The sequence below is a fragment of the Acanthochromis polyacanthus genome, chromosome 21 (genome assembly GCF_021347895.1).
Source record: "Acanthochromis polyacanthus isolate Apoly-LR-REF ecotype Palm Island chromosome 21, KAUST_Apoly_ChrSc, whole genome shotgun sequence".
Lineage (NCBI taxonomy): Eukaryota > Metazoa > Chordata > Actinopteri > Pomacentridae > Acanthochromis > Acanthochromis polyacanthus.
Genome location: NC_067133.1, coordinates 4,578,576 through 4,591,820, shown reverse-complemented (window position 1 = coordinate 4,591,820; position 13,245 = coordinate 4,578,576). Strand labels below are relative to the sequence as shown.

At 45.1% G+C, this 13,245-nt stretch overlaps 1 protein-coding gene across 1 annotated transcript in view; it reads left to right on the top strand.

Annotated features, from left to right (window-relative positions):
* grin2ba (glutamate receptor, ionotropic, N-methyl D-aspartate 2B, genome duplicate a) overlaps window positions 1-13,245 on the top strand; it is a 173,969-nt gene that overhangs the window by 36,950 nt on the left and 123,774 nt on the right. The window contains 1 exon segment of the mRNA XM_022196983.2: window positions 6,472-7,125. Within this exon segment, the coding sequence (XP_022052675.2) occupies window positions 6,472-7,125 (654 nt within the window).

The following is a 13,245-nucleotide window of genomic DNA, read 5'->3' as shown; positions in this document are numbered from 1 at the left end:
TGGTCAGGGCAATGTGCCACAGGAGGGTTTAGCCTTGAAACACAAAGAACGCACAATATGGCGCCAAACAATCCAACAACATTCCATTATAGCCACCAAAAATAGTCGCTATTCACAGTCTTCAGAGTCTGTCTCCCTGCAGAACACTTAAAGCCACATGTGAAGTTTCTCCTCCTCATTTCTTCGTTTCTTCTAATGAAATCACAAGCCAGCGCTGACAAAAGAATTATGCTTGTAAGTAGCCTCAAGTGTGCGTGGGTTTGACGTAACGGGCAATTTTTCAGACTCCTTTTCTGCTGCTGCTGCTTCTGACATATGAGCCTCTCTGCCTGACATTTTTATTTCAATTAAAAGGAGAAATGAAGCCGCAGTACGCCTGACTTAGCAGTTAAGATAACGTACATGCCCCATAAACGTTTAGAGTCATCCACAGATATATGTGGAGAGGTTGTCTTTCCGTGCCATCTTCTGCGGTCTTTTCTAAATATCAAAGCGGGCAATGAACGTGAAAAACTGCCGGTCGCCTTTGTCCTTCAGTTTTCATGCAAATAACGCCATCGACAAACCTGACACTTACCACATAATGAGAAGAGGGTGATGAGAGAGTGTGAGCGCAAGAGAGAGATAAGTGGGAGAACTGAGAGGAAGCATTGTTCGACGATTAAACGGAGGGAAAAAAGGGTTCCGTAGAGTTAAAATGAAAGGAAAAAAAGAAGGGGAACTAGGGAGGAAGAGAATGATGGGTCCCTCGGAGTCCCTTCTTGCTGGGAATGGAGGCCATCATGGAAGTAGATCGGTCCCGGAGGCTCGGCGAACATGTGATCGCAAAGCCTGGCCAGTCGGCTTTGGTGAGGGGGCCGGTGAGTGGCTGCATCAGAACATCATGTACAGACACAGGTCCAAACGCTCAATCACACACACACACACACACACACACACACACACACACACACACACACACACACACACACACACACACACACACACACACTCATACACCACCTTCCACCTCCACAGCAGGCTGTACAGACAGTCTGCATGAATATTTATCAGAGCAGTTTATAATGAGTTCACACTTCACACCGGCATTTTTCTTTCATATTCTCACGCGTTGCAGGTTTGGCGGCGATTTTGGCATCCAGCTGATTTCTTCTCTCATCAGTATGCTGGCGCCGTGACCCGCAGTGTGGCCTGGTCGCATCCCCAAGGCAGAGCGGGGCTTGCCTCCTCAAAATGCTACCACCGACTGGAAAAAAAAAATGTGTGTAATGTTGTCACGGGCCGTCTGCCGTTGATTCAATTTCAAATCAAAGCCGTCTCGTTGCTGCAGATTAGCGCTAAGGTTACATTTTTTTTTTTTTTTTTTGGCTGGCTTTCCTTTCAATAAAAAAACATAAATGTCAGTTCTAAAAATGCATTAGGGAGAGCAAGGCCACTGCTAGCGCTGTTCACAACCTTTCAAACCAAATTCGTCAACTGCACACACATTTCTGCTGCCCAGGAGCGCAGAAGCCGTTCTTGGCAGTAATGCTTCCTGTCCTGTGCAGATTTATTACTGCGAGAGCAAAATATGTTGTGATTGGAGCAGAGTGCTTTTCCGTCACATATATTAAATACTAAACTCAAACAATACGCTGTCTGTTTGTTCACCTGTAAAGCCAGGGAGGTTTTTTGATTGACAGAAAAGCCGATTGTCCTGATTACGTGTTGTATGTGTGTGTTATTTTTCCATACAGAACCACATTGTGACTTTACGGGTCCCTGTTAACACTGTGTGATTTATAGATGGCAAAAAGGAAAAAAGCCGTAATACCTTTGTCATGCCTCATATCCTCCTGAGAACCGAGGGAAAAAAAGTGTCTTTCAATTGAACTTGTTTTGTGATTTCCTGCCTTTTTGGAGCTAAAACTACCCACAAAATTGAGAATTTTATGAAAACATTTTATTTAATATTTTACAGCGTGTCCACTGTAGTAAACAACAGAGCGATTTTACTGTAAAAAAAGCCCCACTTCTGCGACACTTTAAAATCAAAATAACCCAGCAAGTAAAGAAGAATGTCAACCCATTTTCTAATCCTCAACTATTTCGTACAAAATTCTCTCAGTTTTGCGTCCTACAAGAGTGTAAAACTTAAGAGGTTGAATGAAACATAGCTATAAACAACTATTTATGTATTACATTAATTACTTTACATTCAGCGTGTTTATTACCCCACAACAAAATGTGTTTGGGGCAGAAATTTGAACGTTAACAAAGAGCTAGCAGCTAGTTAGCCATTAGCTAACCCCATTAAATCATGTCCTTTTCAGCTGACATTCAAAAATCAGATATTATTTTTCCTGAAAACAAGTTTAACTGAACTTGAATGATTCCCGACATATTCGTTAACAAGAAAATATATGTTCATTATCAGTTGAACAACGATATCTTAATGTTTTCTTCATTTCCTGGCAGGTACCTTAAGCTGCCGTCGCCATTTTGTCTCAGCATGAAAACAAAGTTCCCCTCATCCAACTCAAACACTTGAGATATCATTGGAAAGACCAGAATGTCCTCTATTAAGCATGTCAGGATTTAGTAGGGTAGCTGAAATGAATCAGAGGATGTAGATAAAAAAACAAATGTGCAGGACAGAGGACATAAATGAATGGACCGGGTCTGCCGTGTCAACTTTACGCCATGACAATATGAGCCATGTTAGCCTTGAAGTTCATTAATACTTACCCCTTTAATTGTCCATTTGAGCCCACTTAGTACATGGTTGTGTTTGGTTGGTGAAGGCAACTACCTGAATCACGGCATCCCTACCTAATTGGCCGAAGCCTTGTGGCGTCTGGACAACAGCACGGACTGGAGTACAAAATAAAACGTACTCCCTTATACACTGCTGTGTTAGTAGTGATATTTTCTGCATTTAAATGTAAAAGATGGATTCATATTCTGCAGGAATATGTTGCCCAGAGTGCATTGCAAATGGCCAGTCATCAGTATTCAGCCATCAGGTTGGTGGGTCATTTGCATTCACAGTCTTTATGGACTAAATTAGTCTAAGTATTAGATTGTCGAAAAAACATGAGGATGCATTTTCCTAACTTAATCTTAAGTCGTTTCCTGTTTTTTCAAGTTTCCAAGAGCTAAGAGGATTCTTCTGTAGGTCCAGAGGCCAGAGTTATTCAGTTTAGTTTAATACAAGAAGACAAGAAGAAGAAAAGCACAATGCTAATAACAGTCAAGCTGGAACCACTTTTTTTGCTTAAAATATGATACAAAAGATTAACAATTGTCGTCCATTTACCTAAAAACCAGCTGACTTATTGTTGAGCTGCAGTCTGCTCACAAGATCATTTTATTTTTTCGGAACTTGAGACACACAAAACATGTTTGTGTTCATGATAGATCACAATCATAGGCTATGAGGCCAATCACATCTGCCAAAAATGACATTCCTGTACAACCAAACAGCATTCTTATGTACGTTTTTAAAGAAACCTATTTCTCACAGGACTTTTAAACATCAGATCAGTGTTGGCTTTTCATTTCCACTCACTGTTCCGTTAGATTTAGGAAAATATCAGCCTCGGCTAACACTTTCGCAATGATGCCTACATGGTTGAAGCTTGGTGAAGTTTAGGCACCAAAAGTCTGTCGTTAGGTTTAGAATAATAGCTCAGTTTGGCTTAAAATACAACCCTTTCACAGTCTGTTTCAGAATCTGCCTCTCCTGCGTTATCTGGGTTACCAGGGTGACTAGTTCCCCCCATCTAGTACAAAATAAATGAGAAAAGTAAGTTGAAATTTATTTGTGGTATGTCACAACCAAAATCCACTTCGCTCAAAACAAAATTGAGATTGAGGTTTCGTTGCATAGGAACATAATTTCTTTGTAGACGGTTCTGGTGAAAGGGGCCAACAAATGCAATACGCTGCTGAAGTAAGTAAAAGGAGTTCATTATCAGCAAAAGATGAGCGTGTGTTTATATATGTGAGCAAGCTTCACCCGTTCAAAAGCTTTTGAAGAACCAGAAAAGTGTGCAGCGGGATCGAGACCTTCGGGGTCCTCAGCTGTTCGGAGCTATGTGCAGTCCACCCGTGTGTAACTGATACGGCTGCTATGTGCGCTGGTGTGGCTAATGGAGCAAATGGTGGGTGAGACGCGAGGGCTGGCTGTCGGGGAAATGGGGTCATTTAGTGTCACAACCTCGCTCGTGTAATCTACAATTTAATACGCGCCTTTTGTGTTTCTTTACGAGACATGCTTTGACTCGCTGTGGAACTTTATGATGGCCTCATCTCTCCGAATGATCACTGGAGTTACATGGCGCGTTGGTAATACAATCTGAACCCCAGGGGTGTGCGTGTGTGTGCAGCTGCAGGGTACTACGGGAGTGAAAGTGAGATTGTTAGTTTGGTGCGTGTGTGCATGTGTGTGTGCGTTCACATGTAAAATGTGTCAAAGGTCTCTATGCTAATCTGCGCGTGAGAGGAATTGGTGTATAAAATACACCCACTTCAGGGATGCACGGCGGAGTGAGCTGCACTAAACTGCTGCATTTACATGATCAATGCTTATTACAAAATATGTGTGTATGCTCGTGTGTGTGTATCTCTGTGTCCATCAACTGCGTCTGTGTGTGCGCATGGAGGCCTATTTTAATTGTTGCCATGGAAACAGAGTGCTGCCAGAGAAGTCCAGATTCAAAGAGGGCATCTCTCTCTCTGTTTCTCTCACTCTATAACTCCCTCTCTTCACTGTTTTTCTTTTCATTCCTCCTCTCTAATCTTCCCTCACTCCTTTCTTCCTTTCCTCTTCACTTTCTTTCATCTTTCTTGCTTTCCACCAAGGTCCTCTTTGGTTTACGCTCCGTCTCACTTGTTTCCTTCTTCTTCGCTCTCCCCTCCTCTCTGTGTCCTCTTATCATCCCTCCCTCGTTCCTTCCCTCCCACCTCTCCATCCTTCCTGGAGAGCGTGCAATTGACTATTAACACAGGGACCTGTAATTAGAGCTGACGAACCTCCAGCAATTAGTTTTCCCTAAAGAAGTTGTTCTGTCATCGTGCCTTTATCGCTCTTTTCAATCCGCTTCTTGCTTTTTCCTCCTCTCTGTCATTTCCCGTCTTATTAGCTGTCATCTTCGCCGAGTGGATATTGTTTTAGTGTTTTTGTTCTTGCCTTGTACCGTCCGTCCGCCTTGTTAACGGCAGTCATGTGTGAGATATGCACACAATACGCCGCTCAGAACAAGTTTATGAGCAACTACACCCCCATCGTCCCGGGTATCTCTGCCCACAAAAACCGGAGCAAACAACTAATCCCACAAACTGTACACCTACACCGACTATATGCCGATAAACTCAAGAGGACACATGCCCTCCCACTCGCTCAGATGTAAACACAAACATCTTTCTCAGAGCAGCTTTTTCATGTCTGCATTTGTCTCCAGCTGTGTTGCTGCTGTTCCACCTTGCTGCCGTCATCTCTTTTCTCCCCTTGTCTTCGTGGATCTCATCCCCCCACCACCACCCTTTTCGCTCGCTCACCTGGCCCTTCCTCCCCCCTCTGCATCCCCGTTAATGAAAAGCTCTATAAATAAGCTCAGGGAAGAGGGAGTCAGACAGCGAGAGAGAGAGATGGTCAAGTAGAGCGTGGGAGGGAGGTGGAAGGATGGAAGGATGGACAGCAAACGACTGTGAGTTCTAAACTAGGCCAATAGGGGTTGAAAGAGGAGGGCGGGTATCATATCAAAGCTCCGCGAGTTGCTCCGAGCGCCTCTGCCGTCAATCACTTAATCAATTTCGGCGTCAGTCAGTTTGTCTGCGTCTCGGGTTGGTGTGTCACTCATCTCGCTCCAGACAGTTTGTCAGTCAGCCTGAGTTGGCGTGGAGCCGTCTTTTTCCCTCCATCTGCCCTTTCCGCCGTTTGCTTTTTGCTTCCCTCCTTCCTTCCCTCTGTCGCTGCCTCCCTCGCTTCCTCCCCTCTCAAGGAAACCAGCATCTCATCTGGAGGGAGAGTTTATATCCTCCATAATATATACTATAATGCTGCTTCAGTGCATTCCGCGTGAATTATTGATCTCCGTGAGATTTTACCTAAACCGTATGCCATCATACCGTGTATCTGTGTGTGTGTTTATGCACTATTTATGTGTCAAGTGTGACCTCCTCTCTCATCCCTCTTTGTGTTTGAAGACTCGTTTTCCACAGGATTTCCCTCTTCTCCTCCTTTCTTTCCCCTCAATGCCCCATTTCTGTGATCTGACATTGATGTGCACTGATTCATACGATGCATGTAGCCTCTCGGCAATATACGTTATTCAATCAATGTTGCATGATGGCATGTTAACCTCTATTTCTCTCTCTCCCCATCTCCCTCCTCTCCTTTCCCACTCCCTCTCTTGTTATCCTGCTTTATCAAATCTCTGCCTATCCCCTTCCATTTCTGCCCCATTCTTCTTCTTCTTGTTTCTCCAGGTATTACTCTCCCACTCCTACATGATGCCTGTCTGCGGACGTCACAGCCCCTCCCCGCCTCGTGGCCATGCCGGGGCCTGCTCCTCCACCTCCCCGGTCGCCCAGGAGCAAGTCCGAGCCCTGCATCCGCCCCCACCTCCGTCGCTCCACCGCCGCACCGGCACCTCTCTCAGCCTGTCCCTCCTTCTCCTGCTGCTCTGCCTTCTCCACCTGCCCCCGGCCTGCCACTCGCGGAGAGAGAAGGGTGGGGGAGGCGGGGGAGGCGGTGGTGGTGGCGGCGGCGGCGGCCACTACATTCCCATCCCCCAGCCCCCTCCCCACCACATGGCCCTGCCCAACATCCTGCGGGGCCTCAGCATCGCCGTCGTCCTGGTGGGCAACTCCAGCGAGGTGGCGCTGGCCGGGGCCCGAGAGAAGGAGGACTTCATCCACATGGCGCCCAACGTTGAGGTGCTGACCATGAACGAGACTGACCCCAAGAGCATCATCAAGAGCATCTGCGACCTCATGACGGAGCACTGGCTGCAGGGCGTTGTGTTCGGAGACGACACCGACCAAGAGGCCATCGCCCAGATCCTGGACTTCATCTCAGCCCAGACCCACATCCCCATCCTCGGAGTACGCGGGGGCTCCTCCATGATCATGGCTGCCAAGGTAGGACGCTTGCCCCCAAGCAACATCGGTTATGTAAAAACAAAAGGCGCCGACATTTACAGTAACAGTGCGAGGAAGTGTGTGTAGGCGGTTTAAGTGTTAGAATATTAAGAAGGGCTCACCTTGGAAACAGTGAATGGAAAGTGTTGATGAATGCAGAAACCTGTGCTTCCATGTGAAAGCTGCATAAACTGTTTCCAACTGATCAGGAAAAAAACGCCAAAATCGTCCAACCACATTTACACCTCGCATTTTAATTTGTGCTCTTGTTATTGGACATTCAGCCTGGACAAGACATCTAGTTATCCAACTGCCACTGTGGTGTAAAATGTAATGCTGTTTGGTTCTCACAAGGTCAGTCCACACTCTAACCTTAAATCTCTGCTGGATTTCACTTCGATTGGCTGCAGTTTGCTGTCAATCATGCTTGTACTGCTGTTACCCCTGTGAAATCTTGTCATGGGCTGATTACGTCACCGTACACAGAAAGCTTTTTCCAATCGACTAAAGATGCATTTAAAGATTTTAGACCGGCTGCAAACATTGAAATACTGTCGACATTTTTCTTATTAGGTTTTCTAAATGTTAACTAAAACAGGGTATATTTGACATTTGTTCGATTCAGCATGACTCTCCTCCACCATGATGGCCGTAATAAATAATATCATAGGCTGAGATACCCTAGTGACCCTTGAAAATTAGATAATTGGCTTTAGGAACTGCCTTTACTACCCTGTCCTTTTGTCATTAAGCATCCCTAAAACAAAGAGGACATTTTTACTGGTTTTTCACTTCCTCCTGTACCGCCATGCTGCTTCAGTATTAACACTGTGTGCAGACGGACAGACAGGCAGGCGAGCTAAGCTGGGGTGTCTGACTTGAAAGACAAACTGCCAACAGAGCTGATGCCAGTGACAGGATCAGCTGGAGATTGCACTAGGACAGAGAGCTAGATCTCTGCCTATTTACTCGCCCTTGCCTAATGGGATAAAGCAATCTGCTACTGCTTTATCTCTGTCCGCCTGGGATCTAGGGTTGGACTCCATTCCACAAAATCAGCTCATTCATTTGGTACTTTGTGCATAAAGCTGCATGAAGCTGTATTGAACAATAAACATTTAAAGAAGAAATGTATGTTCATGCAGGGAAAGTAGAACTTCAGGCTGCTTTTCACTGCAGGAACGTATGGCTGTTTTTTTCCAATCTTCATGTATGTGTTCCAACTGCAGGAACCGCCCCTCATTCGGAGCAGTCTTCTGGGGAGAAAAATGTACTACTCCAGGGTAGGACTGGTCCGAATAGAAATTTCTGAACTCTGGATTTTCGGGCTCAATTAACGACGAATGTCCGAATATTCGGCTTGTTGGTGTCGAGAACTTTGATCCTGCTTCTCAGCGTGTTCATCCTTTGAGTTCAACAGAATTAGCATAGCATTAGCATGGATATCTCCATCTTTGGTATTTATCTTCTGTTTACTAACCCGGGTGAAGTGAAGTGTGACATCAAAGTGTGTAGGTCCACGTAATACAACAGGTGTAGGGGGCGGAATTCGAGTATTCGGATCTCAAAATTAATATTTGGACACACCACAACGTGGGAATATTCGGATTTTCGGGTCCAGCCCTACACCAGGGTGTGTACTTCTGAGCGCTCCTGAAATACTGCTGTGCAGGTCTTGATGTATTTTGGTTAAAATCGGAGAAAGCAAACAATGACTGGTTAAACTTGGCAAGGAAAACAAGCGCCATTTTCTGCCCTCCAGATGTCCTCATCAAGTGGCAGTCCTCTCTTCCCACACAACGTAATCGACAACATAAATTTTGACCATATGTCATCTTCATTGCGATATTTTCTACATGCTCATAGAGCTGGAGTTACCTACAGTAGCTACTATTTGTCATTTTGGTGTGTTAGTAGTTAACATCGTGGCCGAAGCTGTTTCAGAAAACAGCAGTGGAAACAGAAAGACAGATTATGGGGCCATTTTTGTTAATATTAATGCTACTTCCTGCCCTGGGTTCCTGCAGTGGAAAGCCACCTCTTGACAAACACACTGACAACCATTGCGTGACGCTGTTTGATTCAGGAGCTCATGGAGTCCTATCTCTGCCATCGCTGTTTCCATGTTGTCATCCTCTGGATTGTCTGCTGACCTTCTGGTTGCAACAGGTCGTTGTACCAGCAGAGACATGAGTCGCAGTGACACAGCGAGGCCAGTGGCCACCACTGAAGCTCCTCTCTCTGTTCCTTCTCATTACAGCTCTAAAGGGGGAAATGGCAGGGAACGTCCACTCCCATTTAAAATGACTCTTTCAAGCACAAAGGCTGCCGTACAGCGCTCACATTTGCTCACAGTACATTCACAAACCTTCCCCGCTTTCAGCTCCACACTGCAAACACATGCATCTTTAACCTCCAACCTCGCTAACCGTATGTCCTGAAAACATATGAATTGCTCAAAGCACTCCAGCCTTCCTGCTTGCGAACCAGCAGCTGCAATACATGTTAAAATTTATGTTTGTGTTTGATTGCATGGAAAATGCAGGCATGTGGGAGGAGGAAGGAGGCGGTGGGGGAGTAGAGGAATGCGTGGCTTTATTTGTGTGTTTGTGTGTGTGAAGGGAGAGTATCAGTCATTAAGCACACGTGTCCTAAGTGTACCAGGCAGCAGGAAAGAGCAGTGTTTTGTGGCAAGGGTTTAAATGGATTTCCCCGGCCACAAGCCAGAGTCTTCCTCTCCTGAGAGCTCTCTCCTGGCTGCACCGAGGGCCCAGGAGAGTGTGGACGGGGCTGTGCTGAGGCTCAGTCTCCAAACGGATTTGTGTCTGCCTAATGGGCTGAGACAATGGAGTGGCGAAAATACGATAGAGAGGGATCAGAGGGAGGGGAGAGAGAAAGACATGGGGGAAAGTAGAGAAATTGAGATAGTGAGGAGAGGGTAAGATTGGGTGGAAGAAATTCTGCTTTGAGCAAAAACGAGAAGGAAAGGAGAGGCGGGGACTATTTTAAGGGTTTTCACCATATCAGGTGGGGTTCAGACAGATAAGGGTAGAGGGCAAGGGCATAAAAGACACTATTTAGACTGGCAGGAAGGAGGTAACGGAGACAAAATGTTGCTGAAAGTGAGTGGTAGATGTGGAGACTGATAAAGAGAGAGAAAACAGAGTGAAGATGGAAACTTTCCTTCGTTTCTGACAGCAGAGATGGAGAAAAAGTGATAGACAGTAAGTGTGGAAGACAGAATGAAAGGCAGACTTACACAACTTAAGAAAAATTGTGTGTTTTTTTTTCTGATTGAGGATCTCAAGGAAATGGACTGACAAAGATTGGAAAATAGGGATGGCAATATGAGGTGTTTATCTTACGGCCATCTTCGCGCCATCACACACACACAAACACACACGATTGCGTGCACCCGTCAAGACTGAAGGCCAAATGCTGCTATTACAGTTGACAAGACAACCCCTCCTTTTTCATTACACGTCCAGGGAAAGATGACAATAGAGAGCGGCGCAGAAGGGGGAGAGTACAGCATTTTGATTTTTACTGCGGGTTGGAATGGAGAAGAATTTGGAGGACTGGTACTGGAAGTTAATTCATAAAATGTACCCTCTAGAGTGGATGACTGCAGTGCCGAGTGAGGTTAAATTGCAATCGGAATAATTTTCTTCTGCTCACATATGCATTGAATGTTACTTGGTGTTTGTGGTAATTAAAAACAAAGCGACAAAACGTTATGTGCCAGTGGAAGATATGTAGCAACGCATTTGTCTCACAGTCAGCCTTGTGATATAAAAAGCGGAAAAATGTTTTGTTTTAATAAACCTTTTCTCAAGGGGATGGAGTAGAAGTGCCAGAGTAGCTCAGCCATTAAAAGTGGGACGACAGCGACCACACTAGTTGTGTGTCTGCATGCACCATGTCAGTAGGAACAGAGGTGGAACCAAAGGGTGGCCAAGTCTGTCCATTCCTCTGGTCACTCCTCACGAACAACAGTGAATCCCATTGGTGAGTGAGTGTGTATATAAATGGAAGAGAACCACATCGGAAAGCTCTTTGGAATCTCGATTATTGTGGACCATTTATGCATGTAGTTCCATGATTACATCTAACGACCTTTTTTCTGGGACTTTTTTTTTTGCTGAACCATTTCTTAATCCGCCATCGTTACTCTGCCAAGGAACGCGGCGGAATTGAGTGACGATCGGCGTACGTGAATCCTTCCTTCCGTTTGTGCACAAAATTACTCAAAAACAGACGAATGGATTTGGATGAACTTTTCAGGGAACGTCAGAAATGACACAAGGACCACCTGATTAGATTTTGGCAGTGATGCGGCGTATTGTCTGGATCCATAGATTTGTTCAGGATTTCCAATTGAGACAGCGGCACGGCATCACTGTAGCCATGACAACGAGTGAATGCTACCTCAGCTGCCTGCTGATGATCACATGATTGCGATCCTGCTGCATATGCACCGTTGTGGACTTATCAGAAATAATACAAGGAACGATTGATTAAATTGTGGGGGTGCTTCCGAGTCCCATTAACTCCCACCGCCCATTACGTATTTAGGTCACGTGATTCGGTATCCGTACATAACGTACACATGCGTAACACATGCCTGTGCTCAGTGCAAGGTCTTGGTGGAGTACTGCGCTCTCCGTGTGATTTTCTTGTTGACTCATATACAACCAATTAGTTCTCACAAACCAGAAAAAGTTTGCTCTGATTTTGTTGCAAATCGAACTTTTTTTTTGTTATTTTCACTTAAAATAAAAATGCATTAGTTTCAAATGCAAATAAAAAAGATGTTTGGACATTTTTTATTAAAGTACACAGTTTTAGGTTTAGCTGTAGATTTAATTGAAGCTCTATATTTATATTATGTTATTATATTATAATTATTACTGTTAGCCTTATCAACAATTTGAAATAACTTTTCTTTTACTTCTCTTAGAGATTTTTTCAGCAGTTGAAGGTTATATGCAAAGCTTATTATAAACTATATGAGTTCTCATTTTCTTCTTCATGACTAGAGCGAGTGACCAAACGCGACTATTTGGCCTACAGTGATTTGCTCAAAAATATTAGGCAGACATTGTGCCTCCCCAATGTGAGTAACGGCCTTAGACCACTCTGACCAGCCCTATAAAACCGTCTGTCTCTGAAACTGAGTGAAAAGTGTCTCTGCACTGTAGTTACTGTGAAAAAAGTGAACTTGTGTAAGCTTGAAAGTCGGAGAGTTAAATAAATGAAGGGACGGAAGGAGGAAGCCAGGCGTCTCCAGTATTAGCAAGGAATGAAGAAGAAGGCGGAGGAGGAGGAGAAAGGAGCAAAATGGATGAAGGCAAAGGGCACTCACATCTATATCAATGAGTAAGATCAGTGAGGGAAGGTTGGGCGGTAAGTGAGAGGATGAGTGCACTGAGTGCATGGCCACATGACTTAGAAGAGAGCCGGAGAGAGGGGAAGGCTGACGTAGAGTGTGTGTTTGCGGGGCGATGTATTGTCATCTATCCAACACAGCCGATAAAAGAGAGAAGCTGCCTCTCTGCCGTGGAAGTCGCAGCCTAAATGGAGGAGGAATGGGGAAGGAGGGAAAGATGGATGGAGCACAGCTGTAGCCACATCTGTGAAAGACAGGAGAAGATAAAGGAGGTGGGAGAGATGGAAAAGACAGAGGGACTCATCCACCAGTTTAAGTGTGCGCTAGTGTGTGTGTGTGTGTGTCCACGGGCATCTGTGTGTGTGTGTGTTTGTGTGAATTTGTGTTTTGTTACCTCGCCAACCTGAGTGTAGTTGCCAGTCTTTTGTCAGCAGTGGTTTCCAGCACCACCCTGCTTGTTATCCCTCCACAGCGTCTTGGACTGCAGTAATCAGCATGATCTAAAGCTTTGGCTAATGCTCATATTATCAAGACATGGTGAGCTATTTTCCTCCGCTTGTCTAGAAGGTATGGCTTTGTAGTGGCACAAATAGCTGTAGTTGTCGCTGATCACCCCAGGGCCGCTACACAATAAGAACAGCGAGCTAATCCATGAGAGGAGGCTGCCGCTGTAGATTTGGAGGGAGATAGCATCCACTTGTGCATAGGGCTTAAATGCAGGATCGTCAGCA